Consider the following 21,100-nt stretch of genomic DNA (forward strand, 5'->3'; position numbering starts at 1 on the left):
CTTAAACTGTTCATCTATTGCTGAGTGAAGAATAGTTCAAGTTAAGAAGACTGTTTTGTTTGTTTTTATGTTCTATGTTTTGCGATTTCCAGTTGGTCTTTATTGGGAATGTAGATTGATTCCTTATGGTAGCTCTTTTGAGTGATTGATTTTTAAAGACCGTGAAAAGCATAATTAACGTGTTTTGGTGATTCCTTTCCTTGTAATTAGAAGAGATGCAAGAGACCCAGTGTACAAACTCAAGTTTTTCTAATAAAACTCTTCAACAAACTGAGATTTTTGAACAGTATGTGGGGCTCTCAGGCTCTTAAATAACTTTTTAGGTTGTCTGGAGAACTAACCATACTTAGGCACTGTTAAGTCAACCAATTACTAGCTTTTTTTCTGCTTCCAAAAAGGTGGAGCAGAAAAAATTAATCCTATTACAGAAAGCATAAATATTAGATGTCAGCATAACCTTCAGTTGCTGTCTGGCCACCCCCAAGCTGCTAAATTCTAAAAATGAATGCCAGGCATTAATTGAATTCCCTCTCTGTGGATCCAGTTGTGTTGATCCACAGTAATATATTTCAGCCAAAAAGACTCTGACCCCCAGAAATACCATCTGTAAGATTGAATGAAGCCAACAAATTGTTTATAAAAACAGAACAGTCTCTTCTGAGCCTTTTTTTCATGACAGGTATTTGGGAGTTCTAGACCCAACTTTTAAAGATATAGCAAAAATCCAAGCATTGTGTACTACATTAGAACATGAAACTTAAGAACTTAAGCTGTTTTCTTCTAGAAACCAGAGGTGCCCTTTAGAAATACCCAAGATTTTTTTTCTGAAGACCATCATAATGTTGGTAGGTCTTCATAAGCCTGAGTTTTGTTCCAGATTCAGTCAGGATAGCCTACTGAAAGCTCACATGGTGAAATAATTCTTGCTATCTATACACTTTAAAATGTATTTGAAATTCAGTACAGTCATAGTATCAGAGGGGTAGCCGTGTTAGTCTGAATCTGTACTAAGCAACAGAGGGTCCTGTGGCACCTTTGAGACTAACAGAAGTACTGGGAGCATAAGCTTTCGTGGGTAAGAACCTCACTTCTTCAGATGCAAGTAATTTCCATTACTTGCATCTGAAGAAGTGAGGTTCTTACCCACGAAAGCTTATGCTCCCAGTACTTCTGTTAGTCTCAAAGGTGCCACAGGACCCTCTGTTGCTTAGTACAGTCTTAGTTAACTATGATGTTAATTGAAGAAATGTAAGCGGTAATAGGGCTTGCTCTGTCTTTAAAGTAGCCCACATTCTGCTATAAGACTGACTTAATAATCTGAATTTAATATGTTAAACTAAATGTGTATCTAAAGAGGTGTTTGTGGGTTGTTGTTTTTAAATTAAGCCAGAATAGAAAGGCACAGGGGTGCACAGGAAATGTTGGGTAGAAGACTGTATAGAAAAAACACCAGAGCTGGTTACGTGTAGAGCTCTGATCTGTGATTTTTATTACCTTCTGTCTGTGAATCCATTGTTAGACCTTGTAGAAATTTGTGTAGCACTTCCCTAGAGGTCCTGCTGTCAATCTTTGAAGAGAGTATGTTCCTTCATGAATGAACTGCCCTGGGATCTTGACTGTAAAAACATCCCTTCCATTTCTGAATCCTCGGTTTGTCCAGGTTATTTGCATTAGTACCCCAGCAAATCTGACCATAAGTGGAATCTGTTTTGACTGCAGTGCAAGGGAAGTTAGCAATTGACCTCTAAATCACTTGGTAACTAAGGGAGAATATTTCCTATCTGGTGTTCAGTTTTGGAGGAGAGAATTGCCCCAATTTGACAGTTGAATTCTAGCCAAGGGAGCCCATCCATACTATTAAAATATAGCAAGAGGCAAATAAGATATTGCCTAACGGACACTCCCCATTCTTTGGAGTTGGAACCATTAAATATAGCAGCTTCTTAAGGAAGCAGAGCTGGTCTAATACAGAGGGATTAAAACTTAAATAACATTCAGCTCAACTCCCAAATTTCTCCGTAAAAATCAGCATTGGAAATGAAAACGTAACCTGAATGGTCTTTATAAAGTGTACAGTAGCAAGAGAAGTGCATGTAATTTGTTAGAAACTGGTAGGTTCTAACTGGTTGTGCTGTTATGATTCCCATTCATAGTATTAAAATCCAGGTTCTAAGTATTTAGTCTATTTGTAAAGCCATATATATACTAAACTATTTGAATAATTGTTGCTTAGCAGTGAAAATTATACATGTACCCTCTCAAATTAACTGTTTTACACAATTCAGCTTTTGTGTGTGTGTGTATATAACCTGGATATATCAGGATTATCTAAATGCTTATTGTCCATTTTAATCGTCTAAGGATAAAATTCTAGTTCTTATCCCTCTCTAAATAAGGAAATTGGATTGACAGACTAATGGGCTGTTAGTATAAAGAGATTAATTAGCCTACATTTTACTTAAAATAAATTGCACTGCTATTATAAATGTCTCAGATCCACACATCTGATAGACATTTGTAAAACATGGATCCCTTTACTTAGAAAAAACTAAGTTAAAAAATGTCTAGCAATTTAGGTTGGGTTTATAGCTAATGAAAAGACCTTGTTTTAGGTCACACATTCTATGTGGGTAGTTAAAAATTGAACAGATAGCAGCTTTGAGAGAGCCTATAATTAAGAGTAGGGTGTAATGGTGTTATTTTGGAAGGGACTATGATCAATTTGATTATTAAACTGAGACAGCAGTGTTAATTAAAATGGAAGTGTTGGCTTAATTTATTTTTAACTTATGAGTCAGGTGAGACTTACATGGATATCACATGATAGGGTTCTACAAAGTTAAACCATTTTCAAGAACTCAAAATTATTAAAATACAATGCTAAATTGCTTTCATAAACTGAAAATTCCAAATTCAAAGGGGTGTATACAACAGTGTGTGATATTTCCAGAATTGAGCCTACTGTCTCGAGCAACTGACTAACATTTAATGGACTAAATTCTCAGATGTTTGTGTCAAGAAATTGCAAGTGTGCATTTGTTTGTCCAACTTAGGCACGTGAATAGCCCAGTGTGCATGCAGACATTGATTTGCACCTCAACTGGACACAGGCCTCTTGTAGTAGGGCCCAATGCAAAGGTTTATGTAGAGCTTTTAAAGACAAAAGGATGACTTTAGTACTCCAGACAGGTGATCTAGTAAGAAGCCATTTAAAAATACTTCTGCACACTTAACCTGCTTCAAATGTTTTTAAAGCTGCTAAGTATTCAAACTGCTTATATTTGAGCCAAATGAAGTCTTGTCAGGAAGCTGTAAAGCGAAGCAATGCAGTCTTGTTTTTGAGGTTGTGAAAGCACAAAATCCAAGGCCGGTGCCTGATCTGGGCAAGCAAACTAAAATATATGGTTGGATTAGTTGCCCTTTAAAATGGGGACATAGTATTGTCCTTCTGAAGAGTACAGTTTGAAATATTTAAGGAACTTCCTCTTGAGATGAGAAGTATATGATAAACTAGCCTGGGGTGGTGTTTGTGTGTGTGTGTTCATAATGTGATAGCTTTTGCAATGCATAATGAGACAAATCTGTATTTCTTTTAGTTTCTGTGCTGTGCTTGAAGGTAGCGAGAATGACATGAGATTTGTATACTGTGCTTCCTGTATTTGCTACATGCTGAACAACTGGTCAGGCATGGATACGAAGAAAGCAATAGAATATATTAGAAGAAGTATGGTGAGTTTTCCTAAGTGTGTGTGTTGTGGGTTTTTTTGTTTTTTGTTTTGTTTCAATGATATTCTCCAAATCTTAAGACCGTAGGTTTTCTGCCTGCTGCAGCATGTGGCTAAAACAATCACCAGCATTACTTGAATACAAGCCATAACCTTTCATATAGTCCTTTGTGTTTCCTGGTATACTGAGTTGAAAGAGGAGTAGTGGTACAGTAGTATTATAAATGTAAAAAAACCCACAAACTTTGGAGGATCCAGTGTAATCTCCCTGACTCAGTTAACATGTGGTTTGATCTTCCTAAATAGACTGGACAGAACAACATGTAACCGTTTCTAGACTGCAACAGCCTTGGACTAAAGAAGCAGGGCTGTTCCAAAGTCTAAGATCATAGTTAAAACATCATTCCATCTCTCCTATACTGTAAGACAGACTTCAGTTGCTCACTGAGATTGGATACTCTCTATTGCCATGTTGCAATCAGTAGGTCCCTCGGCATGGTAGGACTTGTAACATAGACACTGAAGATGGACATTCCCAGTTTGTAACTGGGAATTCCCCCAGATGGGGATCCCATCACCCAGATGAAAAATGGGCAGTCCTCCCTTTCCTATTTTCTTTTTATAAATAGTATAAAACTAGTAGCTGAAACCCCATGCTGTCACATAGGTCTGGCAGTTGGGCCAGGTAAGCCACCATCTGTGCATTCTATCGCATTCCACCAGGGACACTGTTGCACTCAGATTAGCTGTAGAGTAATGGTGATTGGTTGAGTTGCTTCTATCAGAATGGTCTAGGATATGGCATAGATATAAGCCTTGCAGTAGCTGTACACTGCTCAGTGTAATTTGTAAATGACTGAGAACTTAGAACTGGTACTCCAGCCTCATCCTCCTGGACTTGTCAATTGCCTTTATCACAGTTGACCGTATTCCTCTTGTAATCTTGTCTTCCCTGAGCTTCTCTGACTCTCCTCTCCTTTTCTTGTACTGCTGTCATTGCTTCTTCAGCATGACCTTTGGAGGATTCTCTTCATCCCTCTACCCTCACCCCCTGCTTTCTGAAGAGTTTCCACAGTGCTCTGTCCTTGGTCCCATTCCCTCTCTGCACCTTGCCTCTGGATAATTTCATCTGCAAACACCAGTTCAGCTATTGTCTGTATTTCCTCTCCCTTTCCCTCCAGACCTGTCTTCTTCCATCCAAACTGCAATCTTGGTCTGTCTGATATCTCCTTGTGGATGTCTGTCAACTCAGACTCAACATGGCTAAAACAGAACTCTTAATCTTCTCACCACCACTACTTCCCTTCTCCCCACCCCCTGCTCTCTCACTACTCCTTTGTCAGTAACTGGACAACAGCACCAGCCTGCTTGTCACTTAGGCCCATAATCTGGGTGTCATCTTCAACTTGGACCTCTTTCTAGGTCCTCACATTTGGGCTATGTCTGAAGCATGCAGATTCTTTCTAAGATTACAGCTTTTCCTATCCATCCTCACAGCTACCACTCTCTCATCCAGGTTCCCATCATCTCGATAACTGCAATATCCTTCTCACTGGTCTTAACTCTGCAATCTTACCTCACTTATCCATTCAGAACGGAGCTGCAAATACGATTTTCCTAGCCTGTTGCTTTAACCATGTCACTCTTCTTTACATCCCTCCGCTGCTGTCACCTCCTGTATCACCTCAAACATAAGCTATTTGTCTTCATTTGAAGGTCCTTCATGTTCTATCCACACTTCCTGTCATTCTCTGTGAAGATATTGACTCCTGCCTCTGATCAGCCTGTGATACAAGCCTCCATTGCTCACTTGTTAAATTTTCAAATGCACAACTTTGTGCTTTCTCCCAGGCTGCCCCACACACTTGGGAGGAGCTCCCAGTAAACATCTGCAAAATTAACGCATTCTCTTCCTGTAAACTCTCCTTTTCCCTCTATAAAAAGCTTGGCCGTAGTTAGGCCACTGGTGTGCTGAGCCCACTGCCTGTCAAACTGATCAATATTGTCTCATTGTTTCCTTGTACTTCCTCAATCTGTCTGCATACACATCTGTTGTCATTTGTCTTGTACTTAGATTGTGAGCTCTTTTGGGGTAGGGACCATCTTTTTGTTCTGTTTGTACAGCACCTTGCACAATGGGATCCTACTTGATAACTAAGACTCCTTGGCCTTATGGTAATACAAATAATACGGGAGCTATAGGAACAGACTCTGCTAGCTCTATACTCACTGGGGACTCTTTTCTGTCAGGGGAATCCCCAGCAGTGTCTGCTCCCTGGCCATCTATATTTAATTCTGGGCCAGTGTCAGAAAATTGCTGCTATGTGGTGTGACCCCAGTGCAGGCCTGGTTATAGGTGAGTTCAAGTGTCGCTATCGGGGCTAGATACTTACACAATTAGGAACCTAGCCTTTTTAAGTGCGCTTTTCTAGCCCTAACAGTTTGCAAAATATTGGACCTGAAGAGCACGTCTTCCTGATTACACTTTTCCTTCCCCCACACTTGAATTATGATATCATTTTAGTAGCCAGTATTTCAAGAACCAGTAGAGCTAGAAACCAATGCTTTATAGCATCAGAAATTAAAATTAACCACTGCTATTGTACTAAGACTGCTGTGTGTGGTATTGTGTAGGCTGCCAGGATGATCGATTTTCCCACTATATAAACAAGTCTTGCTGTATGTTTAATAAACAAATATAATAACCACAGTTAAATCAGCCTATAATGGGTCCGTTGCATGAAGTGTAGAATCCCTGAAAGAACATCTGCAATGTTGCTATTAAATTGAGTGCTGCAAATAACCTAAAATAAAAATATTTTATATTCAGATGTAGCCATGAAATTTATTTTTGAAGTTAATTTTATTTCAGTGTAAGACTTTCCTATCTAATTATAATGCAAGCTAAATATATCCTTGCTTTGTTTTTTTCTTGTAGAAAAATAGAGCTAGGCATTCACAATAGTATCTTGTTTTGATAGTCCACTTATTACAAGGCAAAATAGATGGCATCATTAGTGAACTGCTGTCATACAAAGATGTGGTTTTGTTTCACTATATCTTATGTCACCATTTGCAAGTACATGAGGCCTCTTTATATATCTGAGTGCAAGTCATAGTTTATGAACTTATTTTTTTGGTAATGCAAATTGTGACATGCAACTGAGGTACAAATAACTTGTTTAAGTATCAGCGAAATTGCTTAGCTGTAATAGATATTTGGAACTGAACTCCTAAATTCTAATTCTAAAATTTCCTGTTGTCAGAATTGAGTCACAAGCTTTAAATCTCAAATTGCTACTGCAACTTGAATTGTAGAATTAAGCACATCAGAAAAGGGAAAAGTTTAAGATTGAACATACTTTTCAGACTAGAACTACACTTTAGACAGTTACAGCATTAACATTGCATCTTTATAGATAATAGCTCTCTGTGTGTATTTGTTGTTGTATCTACTGCCTTTACTGACTGCAATAAGTGGATTCTTTTTATTCCTGTTCAGAACCTGTTTCTGCAGTGATGTTTCAGCTTTCCCTCATCAGTAGAACTATCAAGTTCGGACTGCAGAATTTTTATTGTTGATGTGTAAACCTTAGTCCATTTTGACTTTCATATTCAGGGGTGAGTTTGTGACACTGAGGGGAAAAAAATTTAGTGAACTGAACAGGGGTGATTTGGAATCACTGATGCAATAAATATAAATACACCTCTACCTCGATATAACGCTGTCCTCGGGAGCCAAAAAATCTTATTGCGTTATAGGTGAAAACACGTTATATCGAACTTGCTTTGATCCACTGGCATGTGCAGCTCACCCTCCCGCCCCCCACCGGAGCACTGCTTTACCGCATTATATCTGAATTCGTGTTATATCTGGGTAGAGGTATAATGCCATTTTTAATTACCCTTTAGAGTGGAGGGACAAATTAACTACTTTGATTATGATCATATCTCTACAGATTGACTGACTGTGATGCAAATGGTAGGGAGTTGGAGTTAAGATTGTGTTTAATTGATTTACACATTTCCTGATTTGGATAGGATTTAATTATTCAACTTTCATACTGTAGCAATGAAGAATTCTTTTCATTATCCTTTTTAAAATAAAAAAGTAGAAAATTGAAGACACAAATATCCCCATTTATTTAACAGGATCAAATCCTCAAAAAGCAACTGGTGCCTGTGTCTGTTAAAATTTCAGGCTAATTGTGCAGCTGAACATAGTGCACTATTTGGGTTGCACACTTATCTTTTCCCCAGAGCTAATTACTTTGCAGTACATAAAGCACACCACCTCCTTTTACAATTACTGTTTATAGAGTTAACTCACTTCGCCAGTGCTAATCAGCTTGCCATTGCTTAGCAGTTAATGGGGCTTTGTAGCTTGGTAGCACATAGGGACTCCATGCTCAAAATGCACAACTAACCGCTTACTGGAACTTTGTGCTGTATGTGCTCAGTCTTCAAATGTTCATATTAGTTGCTTAGAATCAACTTTTCCAAAGTTAGCCGAGGCCATGCTCCTGCTTAAAGTTTATTTACGTCAGATGTGAACTTTCAGAATTCATCCTTTTTAGTCCTCACTCCAAAAAAACAGTCGTCAGAATTTTTGTCCAGTGAGGAATATTACAGTTCTTAATATGAAAGCAGAAAACAGCTAATGTGTGTTCTGCGATAAAGAATATTCACCTTCAAGCAGTGACAATCTTGAGAAGTGCTGGGCACCTGCTGTTTTGCTAGAAATAGGAACATGGAAATCAGACCAGTGGTCTGTCTTGTCAATATCCCATCTCTGATGGCGGCCCCTATTAGCTGTGTCAGAGGAAGATGTAAGGAACCCCTGGTCAACAATTACGGAATAACCTGTCTATAGTTGATGGTTATGGAATAACCTAGCCATAGGGTAGTTTGCTTCCTAATTCTGCTAGTGATTTAATTTATTCTCTGAAGTATGAGGATCTATCTATAGCCTTTATTTTTGTGTGTGTGTGTGAGACATGCGCACACAAACGTTGAATATTCAGTATACATATTGAATCCTTTTTTTCAATCCTATTTTAAGCACTTGGTGTCTAACAAGAGTTCCACAGATGGTTTATGCATTTCTATGAACATTTTTCATGTTCTCAATTGTAATAGTGTTGCCACTCAGTTTAATTGACTGTCTTTGTTCTTGTAGCATGGGAAGGCTTAATAAGGTTGTATCTAACTTCTGTATATTATTTATTGTTTTGTTTATACGTCAGTCATGTTTCCTCTAAACAGTCCCAGACTCTGCATTTTCTTGACATATGGTTGGTTTGTCAGGGTACTGCTTGCCTGCAGATCAATCCCTGCTTTTCCCCCAAGTCCCTCTCACAACTCAAGTCTCTCATGCCCTACCCATATGTTGCTTTCCCCCCCATATCATCTCTGTTACATACAGAATGAAGATGGAGATGTCTGGACTGTGGCTTGATGGGTGTGGGGGAGTTGAGGATAAGAAGGGGAACTGATGAGTGGGAGTGTAGGCAGGGTGTTAAATTACTCATGGTATGTCTACACTGCAGTTAAAAACCTGTTGCTGGCCTGTGTCAGCTGACTCAGGCTCAGGTTAAGGGGATGTTTTATTGGGGTGTCAATGTGCAGATTCAGGCTCGAGCTGGGCTCTGGGACACTGTAATGGGGGGGAGAGTCCCACAGCTCGGGCTCGAGCCTGAGCCCAAATGTCTACACCACAGTTAAACAGCCCCTTATCCTGAGCTCTATGAGCTCGAGTCAGCTGGCACGGGACAGTTGCGGATGTTTAACTGCAGTGTAGATGTACCCTTAGCTGGTTGTTTCTTAGGTCTCCGGTAAGGGGTTACACTCTAGCAACCTTAACTTAATTAACTAAATGATTTGGGGGATGGGGGATTATACTGAAGTCTAACTGCTACTAAAATAAAACAAATTTGAGTTAAAAATCCCACAAACCAAAGCGCATTCCAGTATATGCTATTGCCATCCTTTAACTTGCTTCAGTATTGTGGCACAATGGGCAAGAAACTCCCACTGCACAGACATCCGTTGATACAGGATCATGTGAATTGGAATTCCTGGGACAATGGAGTGAGCCCGGGATGGAACATCAGCCCTTTAAACCTTTTAAAGCAAAGCATAAATGAGAATGACTAAACTATTTTTTAAAGGTGATATGTTACAGAATAACGTCAGTTTGTCCAGCAGAATGCCGATGCTTTCCCATGCTTTCCTTTTCCCTTAAGTGTAGATTGTTGTTTCAGTTTAGCACATAAGGCCTTTGTCTTCACTGCAGAATGTATTGTATTATGGGAAGGCTGTGCTGTTTACATAAACTAGTGGCCTAACCATTGCATTCTTGTACTGTAAATGACTCTTGATTTGGGAACAGACATAGACAAATAGGATGGTCTCTTGTCTTATCTAGAGTTTTGCAGATGCTTTGGCTCCTTAAGGGGGACACAGCTCCTGCAGAATGTATTTTAAAACATCCACAGAATTGGCTTTTCCTTGCCACTTAACTTGGCACTGTAAGGCTGCATAATTATAGAACCTTAACTTTAGCATTTTAGTATATAATATTTGAAACAGAAACTTGTCGTTTTTAATTTTTTAGAAAATACCTATTTAAAAACTGCATGTGTTCAAACTGTACTGCTTTGCTGACGGGTCAATGTGATGCTGATAACTTTTGATCCACATGTATGCCTTTGAAAAGCTATTGGCCAGTTAAAACTAATTGAAATAGATGTTGTAGTTGGTGTGGTTTGTGATGCAGGTCTTGCATATAAAATGAAAAGTTACATATAATCAAAATACATATATGAACAATCTATTTCTAAAACAGCTTTTTCTTTTTCAGTCCTATGATAATGGGCTGGCACAGGGAGCTGGACTTGAATCTCATGGTAAGTGCCTTAAAATGTTTCTCAATTCTTAAAAATGGCAGCAGTTAAATGAAGCTTCTTTAAACAATGCTGGGATTCAGCACGCATGCCTCTCCTCCCTTGTTGGTATTTTGGGTTTTCAGGGAATTGGGGTGAAGAGGAACAAATCAAAAGGTTCTCCCAGAGCATGTGGTCTTCTTTCCTTGCCATGACTGTCTCCATCCCAAGACTAGACCAAATGAGGGTCTGAAGAATTTTCTTACTCCAGTATTCTTACCTCAACAACCCTCTGATCTCCTCCCTCTTTGATCTCTGTTCTCATTCCTCACTATGGGTCAATTTTTTGCAGCACTCCTTCCTGATGATACACCCCAGTTCCACCAGCTGTGGATGTATCCTATAATAATTTCCTGTGTTGAACCACAGAGTCTGCTTGGTTGAATTTTAAAACTACGGTTAATTTTTATTAAAAAAGCAAATTGCGACTCAAGTCAGGAATTCTTAACTTGGTGTTTTTCTGGGGCATAAACGTTCCATTTATCCCTTTGCAGCAACAGACAGTGCTGGGAAAGGTAGGCACACCCTGGAGCGGCTGGATCATCCCTGATTTTGAGACTTGATTGTGTTTATATGAAGCCTACTAAATACTAGTCAGTCGTAATCTTACCACTGGTTTTTACGTAATTGCATCCATGTTTTTCCGTGGTATGCTGAAGTTACTTTGATGTCTCTTCTACATTTGAATGGTTAGGATGAAAGTCCGTGGGCCTGATTCTCACTGCACCAACTTCAAAGCCCCTTTACACTTCCAGTGGGGTAAAGGGATCTTTAGTCTAAATGAGACTCAGGCCCTGTGTCTTATTGTATCTACAGCTTACTCAGGTTCTTCCTCAGGACTTTTTTATCCTACTCAGAGGTGTGGCACAGATTCCATGTATAATTACCAGGAATAGCGGGAATTCTGGGAGGTAATTCACCATTGTTTTGTCTACAGTCATGTTTCAGAAAATCTTGCCAGTTGACTTAGCATGGAAGTCATAAAGAAACTGGGCTTTCCCTTCTGGTTCCAGATTTCTCTTCAACCTCAGTTTAAAATGTAAAAGAGTCACAATTTGAGTATTGTAGTGCTCTTCGTTGTTATAATACAGGGGTCCTCAAATGTTTGAATAGTGTAGACCACATCTTAACATAGATTTTTCTTATGGCCACCTCCTCATGACACCGATAGTAACTGCTTATATAGAAAAGTGATTTTAGGGATGTATTTAGTGTGGGTATGTTTGCTCTCACTGCAGTTTAGCAAGTGAAACTTAAGTAGAGTCCAGTAGGTTGCTCACCACTGCAATTTAAGAACCTCTGTTATAGCGCATTTTGCTGGGGCTTCTATGAAGTATAGCAGTGTGGAGGCTGGGAAGAGTGCAGAACTGCCAGCAGTGTGTAACTGGCTCAATCTCCAAGCCAATTAATGTAATCTCAGATAACTTAGTGTATTTATGTACTCATAGATAGTTTAGTAGCCTGATTGGGAGATGTCTAGTTTGTCCAATTGAGTGTCTCTATTAAAGGAAACATAGAACTAGTATCTGCTTAGTAAGCAAGTGCTGAGAGCCGTTTATAACAGGCCTACCTTTGCTGCTATGTTTTTAGTCCACTATAATTGTGGGGTCAGTGATCTGATTGGGAGACATTTTAATGAGGACATTTATGTAATTGTGTAACTGCAGCAACGCATCTGGGTGATGCATCAGCATTGATCAGCTTCAGAGGGAGTATGTCTAGCCTTGTTTGGTTAGGACTGGCAGTTGGGTTGTAGATGAAACGTAGGAATCTGGGATGAGGAGGGGGTGATTTGGAGTGAGGTGGTTCAGCAGCCAGCTGTTTACAGGCCTGAAACCAGTAAATCTCCAAGTTGGAGCAGCAGCAGGAAGAAAACAGCTGTAGTAAATGTTCTGTAAGAATTAGAGGTTGGGAGGGGATATGGGACTTTTTCTTCCCCTCCCTCTTTGAAAGGGAGAGAAACTTCCATCGTGTGACTCCTAAAGTAAATCTAATCATGCATGCGAAAATTTGGTGTATTTTGACTGAAACCTTTTTTCTTGTACTGGAATGATGTGGCTCGCTCACTTGCGGAGCCTGCCTCTTTAAATTTGACACCACTGCTTCAGATAGATTACTGCTTCCCATTAGCTTGCTTGTGTAATGTTGCGTATGGAACATTGCGTATGTCTGCAGCAGTGAGTAGTGGTGGTTTACATAAATGGGGCAGCACTGAGGCCCTCCAATTTCCATTTGTAATAGTACGTGTAATACTTTGACCTCTGTGTTGGATTAAGGATCACCTTATTTGTATGGATTTTAGACTTCAGACCTTTCTGTACTCCTTTACACAGCTCTCTGTTTGATATTTTTTTACTACTACTTGGTAGCTTGTCTGATCTTAATCAGAAGTTTTAACCTCAATGAAAAAAGGTTGCAGAAACATAATTATTTCTTACAGGTGGCTCCACATTCTGTGGTATCGCCTCACTGTGCTTGATGGGTAAATTGGAGGAAGTATTTTCAGAGAAAGAACTGAACAGAATAAAGAGATGGTGCATAATGAGACAACAGAATGGCTATCATGGACGGCCCAACAAACCTGTAGACACCTGCTACTCATTTTGGGTAGGAGCAACACTTAAGGTAATACAATTATTACAATATATGTATTAACCTGTTTGACTCGGTTAACCAACCTTCATCTCCTCAAGTTAGTTATATAATCAGTGCAAGTAGGCTTGATCTTTGAATTACTAAACTATTTTGATCTCTTTACATTTATGTACTGGGCTACACATGTCTGCTGCTTTCTTGCAAGAAGACAAGATACTAAAACCTACCATAACTATGCCCCCAATGCGCCACTTATAGCTGTTAAAATGGTAAAGCTTCTCTTTATGTAGGTATTTCTGTAACACTGTAACTTTTTTTCCAGCTCTTGAAAATATTCCAATATACAAATTTTGAGAAAAACAGAAATTACATCTTGTCAACTCAAGATCGTCTTGTTGGTGGATTTGCCAAGTGGCCAGATAGCCACCCAGGTAAATTTATTTCTCAGAATCCTGATGTGTTTTGTGTTGCAAAATGTATTCCAGTGGTCCAAGAGGTGGTTCATTTTTAACACAAATAAAGGAATATTTTTAATTCTTCCCCCTCAGAAATATGTGCAACATAAGCCATAACACATAATTGGAAAGCTATATTTGTTTAATGTAAAGTATACATCTCCCTCTGCCATTGAACTGTCCCTTATTGAAAGAGACATTTATGACATTTTAAACAAGGAGAAGGGGCAAACAACCTGTTCATATTATTTAGTATCTGAATAGTATTTCCATGCATTTAAAATAATTTTAGCTAAAGAGCATAGACTGTGTAATGGGCCTTTATCAAGGGCCCATTTATAAATATTCCCGAGCCTGTTCTTTTTAATAAACATACTAAGAGTACATCAGACAATATCGCTGAAGTCTTATGAAAAAGCTAATGCAAAAAGCTTAAAGTACGGTACTTAAAACTTTTCATCTATTCGTAGGCTTGCAGAGTTCAATTTTTACTTTTTAAAAATAAATCATCCATCAGTTATAAACATTTTTATTATCCATTTAAATGTTCACAGTTGTAAGAAATTATGCAGTGAGTTTCAGACAGTGGGGAGCGTCAGACAATATTTAATGAGGGGTTGAGATTCCAAAAGTTAACTTTATACCCATTAGAACACAAATTGTCAACATCACATGACAAAATATAAAAAGTCAATATCCTTGATCTTCATGCCATGTCGAGGGGAAAAAAAATTACATTAATTGTGTCATAAGGGAAATTTGTATTCCAAATGCATTACGAATCTAAGAACAATTCCTTAACGTTTTAGGAGAAAAAACTTAATCTAACTCACAAATTGAAAAACTAGCAGGAGTCCTGTTCAGTGTGAGCCTATATGCAATTTTCGCACATCGGCATCAATGTGCAGTGATCAGCGCATACAAATTCACTACATTCTCCACATTGCTTGCTTAGCGAGGGAGACATAGTTACCACAGTTACAATACAAGATACTCACTAGCAGCAAACATGTACACAGAGCTATTAAAAATACAGGATAATAGTGCAACATGTTTGAGGTAATTTGTATCCCATATACATTTTTGCTATAAAATAAATCTTCATAGAATATCAGGCTTGGAAGGGACCTCAAAAGGTCATCTAGTCCAACCCCCTGCTCAAAGCAGGACCAATCCCCAACTAACTCATCCCAGCCAGGGCTTTGTCAAGCCTGACCTTAAAAACTCCTAAGGAAGGAGATTCCACCAGCTCCCTAGGTAATCTATTCCAGTGCTTCACCACCCTCCTAGTGAAAAAGTTTTTTCCTAATATCCAACCTAAACCTCCCCCACTGCAACTTGAGACCATTACTCCTTGTTCTGTCACCTGGTACCACTGAGGACAGTCTAGATCCATCCTCTTTGGAACCCCCTTCAGGTAGTTGAAAGCAGCTATCAAATCCCCCCTCATTCTTCTCTTCTGCAGACTAAACAATCAGAGTTCTCTCAGCCTCTCCTCATAAGTCGTGTGCTCCAGCTCCCTAATCATATTTGTTGCCCTCCGTTGGACTCTTTCAATTTTTCCACGTCCTTGTAATGTGGGGCCCAAAACTGGACACAGTACTCCCAATGAGGCCTCACCAATATCGAATAGAGGATCATGACCCTCAATCTGCTGGCAATGCCCCTACTTATACATCCCAAAATGCCATTAGCCTTCTTGGCAACATGGGCACACTGTTGATTCATATATCCAGCTTCTCGTCCACTGTAACCCCTAAGCCCTTTTCTGCAGAACTGCTGCCTAGCCGCCCGGTCCCTACTCTGTAGCAGTGCATGGGACCCTTCCATCTGAAGTGCAGGACTCTGCACTTGTCCTTGTTGAACCTCATCAGATTTCTTTTGGCCCAATCCTCTAATTTGTCTAGGTCCCTCTGTATCCTATCCCTACCCTCCAGCATATCTACCACTCCTCCCAGTTTAGTGTCCTCTGCAAACTTGCTGAGGGTGCAATCCTCGCCATCCTCCAGATCATTAATGAAGATATTGAACAAAACTGGCTCCAAGACCGACCCTTGGGGCACTCCGCTTGATACCGGCTGCCAACTACACATGGAGCCATTGATTACTACCTGCTGAGCCCGACGATCTAGCCAGCTTTCTATCCACCTTATAGTCCATTCATCCAGCCCATACTTCTTTAACTAGCCAGCAAGAATACTGTGGGAGACTGTATGAAAAGCTGTGCTAAAGTCAAGGAATAATGCGTCCACTGCTTTCCCCTCATCCACAGAGCCAGTTATCTCATCATAGAAGGCATTAGGTTAGTCAGGCATGACTTGCCCTTGGTGAATCCATGCTGACTTCCTGATCACTTTCCTCTCCTCTAAGTGCTTCAAAATTGATTTCTTGAGGGCCTGCTCCATGATTTTTCCAGAGACTGAGGTGGGGCTGACAGGCCTGTAGTTCCCCAGATCCTCCTCCTTCCCTTTTTTAAAGATGGGCACTACATTAGCCTTTTTCCAGTCATCTGGGACCTCCCCTGATCGCCATGAGTTTTCAAAGATAATGCCCAATGGCTCTGCAATCCTATCCGCCAACTCCTTTAGAACGCTCAGATGCAGTGCATCCGGCCCCATGGACTTGTGCTCGTCCAGCTTTTCTAAATAGTCCTGAATCACTTCCTCCCCATACTGTGCTGCCCAGTCCAGTAGTCTGGGAGCTGACCTTGTTTGTGAAGACAGAGGCAAAAAAAGCATTGAGTACATTTAGCTTTTTCCACATCCTCTGTCACTAGGTTGCTTCCCCCATTCAGTAAGGGGCCCTCACTTACTGAAGAAGATAAAGGAAAGTTTATCCTCTTCTTGTTGCTAAACTAAAGTCTTTTTTGCTGACCTGTGTACATGTGACAAGGTTCTAAAACAGTATAGTTGGAGGGCTACTAGTTGATGAGCTATCACAACTCACAGGGTACACCATTACCCCATGAATGTGGATGAGAGTTAAATAAAATTCAAATTCTTAATTAGCTTGATAAAACATGGAGAGTGAGAATAATCTGAAAACAAAACAGACTTGCAGGAAAATGTAAAGCTATTTGAATACAACAGCCTAAATTAAGATTTGGCGAGGAAGCAATGCAAATGATACTTGTTTCATCCGGTCGCTATGTTCCTTGGTTGTCTTGTGCTGTGTGCCTTATTCACAAAATATTTGTCTCCACCACAACTCCTGGCCTTCAAACGCCTTGAGATTTTTGTCATTGCTTCAAATAGAAAAAGCTGTGCACAGTTCAGGCTGTCACAGTCAGTATGTTTTGGCTGGCATTAAATTGTGCATTAGTCTGCACTGTCCTGCACAACTTCAGAGCCTCTGGGTTAAATCTGCCATATATGGGCAGTTGGGTGGTAGTTTGTAAAGGGATTTCAGTGAGCGTGCTTGGGGAGTTTTCCCAGGGGTGAGCTGTCACTGGCAGACACCTTTTCAGTGTGGTCACCCAGAAGGAGATGTGTGTAGTGAGCATGTTTCTGTCTGCACAACAATGATGCTTTATAAGGAGACTTTCTTTTGGATATTTGGCTGGAGTATGTGGAGTATTCAGATACCTTTCTGAAAAAGATCAGTTTGGTAATTGTGAAATTAGAATGAAACGAAAAAGGTTATGGAGCATTGATATGGCTGGAAGGGCCATATAAGAGGTATCTTTCTTCCCCAGCATTAGAGAAATCCCCCGGGATGGGCTGGTGGAGGTGTAATGGTGGTATTTGTACTTTCCAGATTCTGCCTTTTGATAGCTGCTAGTACCAAAATACATCTTGCTGTTTTAATGAACAGTCAGCCATCACCTATGCCCTCATCTACAGAGGTTGCTGCTACTGTAACAGGAGTAATTTTTCTAAATGCTAAAATAATCCTCCTCTGGTTTTAGAAGGAAATATTTTTAGAGTGCCTGGGAGGGAATGCTTTAAATAAGCTCCTGACTCTCTCAGGCTCTTCCATATCTCTCTGGCATGACCTCTTATATGTGATCAGCTAGCTGGGAGAGTTCTTTACTGAATAAAGTAGTTGTGCTTCCTAGAATCTAGTCTTAGGACAGAAATTCCAGACCATCGCCTCCTACTCAATGTGTGGTAGGGCTTGGTTAACTATTATATTTTATATTTAGAATTAGATAAAGCAAAATATAACTAGGAACTTCTATTTGCCATTTATCTTTCAGGGCTTGGCTTAAAATTGGTTGGTGTTTTGGAACACAAACAGTTGAATATTACTGCATGATATACCAGGAAGCATTTACATTTTAACTAACTCCTTTACTATTTTGTTTCCAGATGCTTTGCATGCATACTTCGGGATCTGTGGCCTGTCATTAATGGAGGAATCTGGCATTTGCAAAGTTCACCCGGCCCTGAATGTAAGCACAAGAACCTCTGAGCGCCTTCAGCACCTCCATCAGATCTGGAAAACTAAGGACTCTAAACAGTGTTCAGATGACATGCACATCTCTACATGACTGATTTAGACTCAAGCTTAGTTTGGTAGCGTAACTGTAGCCCAGGGTTAAAAGCCATGTATAACCAATGTGCTCTTTTTAAGTGCTGGAGTCATACAATCAAATCCATGTTACTGGCATCACTTTGATAGTGAATGGCCTTTAGCCAGTTATTCTGGGATAAAAGGAAATTTCAGTTGTATAGAAGTTTGCCACTGCAGACTCCTGAAATGGCTTGTACTTCTAAGAAATCCCTTGAGGCAAATTTGTTTTCATTTGTATTTTATTTTTTAAAATTTGTGCATACTGTGTCAAAGTTTATAATGGGGAAAGTGTCTTCAAAATCTGTTTACATATTCTCATACAGTATAGCACTGAACCTCACAAAGTTCTTAATGACCTTCATGTTCTACATGTTTAGGTAGAGAAACCCCTATGTTAAGTCTCAGTTGAAAGTAGATGTCAGCTTCCATAACCTTTGTAAACAAAAAATAAAATTATTTTATTCAATATAGACAGCTTCCTAAAGTTGTGTGGCATTCTTACATTAATTCCATAATCCCCTTGTATAGCTCAAATTAGGCAGATGTAATAGCTTAATATGAAGTATTATTCATTACCTTAACCAGAATTTAATAACATTTTTATGGCATACTACATTAACAATGGGAGGGGAAAGTAACCAGCAGAATCCTGGGGTAAAGGTACCATCTGGCAAGGTGCCATCACACAGGATTGTTGAAGCAGAGTGTCAGAAACATTGGTAGTGTTATACCATTCAATTACATCTTGATTTTTTTTTCAAAGATTTCTCTCCTTCAATGTCAAAGAAAAAAGTCCTGATTCTCTTTAAAATGTCTGAATATAAAGAGCAGAAAGTTGTATTTTAAAATTACTGTTTGATGCTTTTTTAAAATAGCTTGATTCCAAATAAAGTCCAATAAATTGAACATTTTCAGCCGTTTGCCAATATAATCTCTAGTTGTGTCAGAATTGAGAGGCGCAGTTGAGGTGCTGTTCTGAGTTCAAGCAAATAATTTTCTAGCCATTGAGTTTGACACAAATCGCAAATTGCTTAAATTTCACAAACATACAGCAGGAAAATGCATGATACACCTAACCTTGCTATAACCTCACTGACCTGTGTATCAAAAAGCCACAAATTCTGATTTAAAAACAATTTCCAGCTTCACTGTTCACGGAGGAGCCACTGCTGGAGGCCAAACAAGTGACATGCTCCTGATATCTGCCTAAAACTGATCCAAGAGGAGAAAATAAAGAAAACCTTGGACTCTTCATGCTGATGGAGGAGAGTGATCCTGGGGTTGGCCTTTTCAACTCATTAGAAGGGAATGGGAAGGGTAGTCCTCTTCCTTCCACATAGGGAACTGGCAATGGCCATCTTTAGTTCCTCATGGTATTGGGAAGTGCAGCAGTGGGGCATTCTAAGGTTACATCAAGCTGCTGATAAAAATGGGGGGGGGGGGTGTTGGAACTAGCTTTGCTTAAAGGCATTTCTCCCTTGTTGGAGAACCAGCTGTCAGGTTTCTCATGGCAAGAGCCCACCACTTTTCCCAACGATTGGTAGGAGCAGCAGACTTGAGAAGAGCAGCACTCTTAACTTGTTCTGAGCCAGTCGTCTTAGCGCTAGTGCTGGAAATGGGTGCAAGTGATGAAATGGCACTCCTTTTATTGGCCTGTGTGGGGAGTGACATTCCTGCATTGACTTTGTCCCACATGACCCTAGTGCATAACCCACAAAGGGGTCTCTGATGTATGGCTGACAAGAGTCACACCTTGTGCCTGTGATCTAGCCTTGCAGTCTTTAGGGAAAATCATGGTGAAAAACCGCAAGAAATGGGACTCCAGTGAAAACAGGGAGTCCTGGCCAAATCATAACCATTTTTAAATTTTGGAAAACTGGCTCACTTCTCACAGCAAATATGCCATTTGCTTTTTTTTTTCTCCTTCAAAAATCAGCTACAGATCTAGTGAACCAGCAGTAAATATTTTAAACTATGGTAGCATGCCAGTTAAACTATTTAACACCCTCCTCTTCCCTTCCCTCACTCTACTCTTCTTCTTTTTCATCTGGACAACTTCAGCCAGATCTTTTCAGGCTGAATGTGGGCGTGGCTGACAGCAGGCTTCAGTTTTTCTTGAGTTGGAATAATCAAAAAATTATTATAAAGTCACATTTGTTCCCTGTTAACTCCCTTGGCTTTAAGTCCCTCAACTGTTCATGCCTTTGCCTCTCATTGAGACTAATTACTTTGATCAGTTTGAAACCTTCATCTTTTTAAACTGACAAAGATCTGTCTCTGTGCAAACAGCCAACTTGGCATTCATGACTTGTCATTCTTAATGTCCCAATCTTCTTCAAAGTTGACAAACGAGGGGCACCGAACAATCCAGTACAGCAACTGTTTGGATTCTGATTTCAATACTATTGAAGCTAGTAGACATAAGTATAAATTTCATATTAGTGTGAATTGTTTCCTGCATTTTCTTCCTTGGTGAGCGAGTGTCTTGACTGAGAGAAAATGTTTATCCATATGAAATTCTTGAATTAATAAATGGAGAAGAAGAACCTGGAAACTCTTCTAAGATCTAATTAAAACAGTTATATAACCAGGAGAGCAGCTGAAGATGTAGCTTGAAAGCATGACAAACAACTCTGTCCAGCTATAGTAACCCTCAGCTTTTCACAGAATCTGTTTATAAACTCGTGAAGCTAAAATTCCTAAATAAGTTTATTGCATAGACACTTATGCAATAAATAGTAAGCAGACAGGTGCAATACAGGCTTGACAATGTAATAGCTTCTCCATTCTGATGGAAGCCTGCAATAATACTTGACACTTGCAGATGGTGCCTTTCTTGTAAAGCAGTTTCAGTTCCTCTCCTGAA

General features: G+C 39.6%; 1 protein-coding gene across 1 annotated transcript in view; it reads left to right on the top strand.

Moving 5' to 3' along the window:
- Positions 1 to 18,718, top strand: part of PGGT1B (protein geranylgeranyltransferase type I subunit beta) — a 54,252-nt gene extending 35,534 nt beyond the window's left edge. The window contains exons 5-9 of the mRNA XM_054032663.1: positions 3,597 to 3,729; positions 10,588 to 10,633; positions 13,110 to 13,294; positions 13,587 to 13,695; positions 18,030 to 18,718. Of these exons, the coding sequence (XP_053888638.1) occupies positions 3,597 to 3,729; positions 10,588 to 10,633; positions 13,110 to 13,294; positions 13,587 to 13,695; positions 18,030 to 18,211 (655 nt within the window). The 3' untranslated portion in view covers positions 18,212 to 18,718. The remainder of the gene's footprint in view (positions 1 to 3,596; positions 3,730 to 10,587; positions 10,634 to 13,109; positions 13,295 to 13,586; positions 13,696 to 18,029) is intronic.
- The last annotated feature ends 2,382 nt before the right edge of the window (positions 18,719 to 21,100 follow it).

Source organism: Malaclemys terrapin, chromosome 6 (assembly GCF_027887155.1).
Source record: "Malaclemys terrapin pileata isolate rMalTer1 chromosome 6, rMalTer1.hap1, whole genome shotgun sequence".
Taxonomy (NCBI): Eukaryota; Metazoa; Chordata; order Testudines; family Emydidae; genus Malaclemys; species Malaclemys terrapin.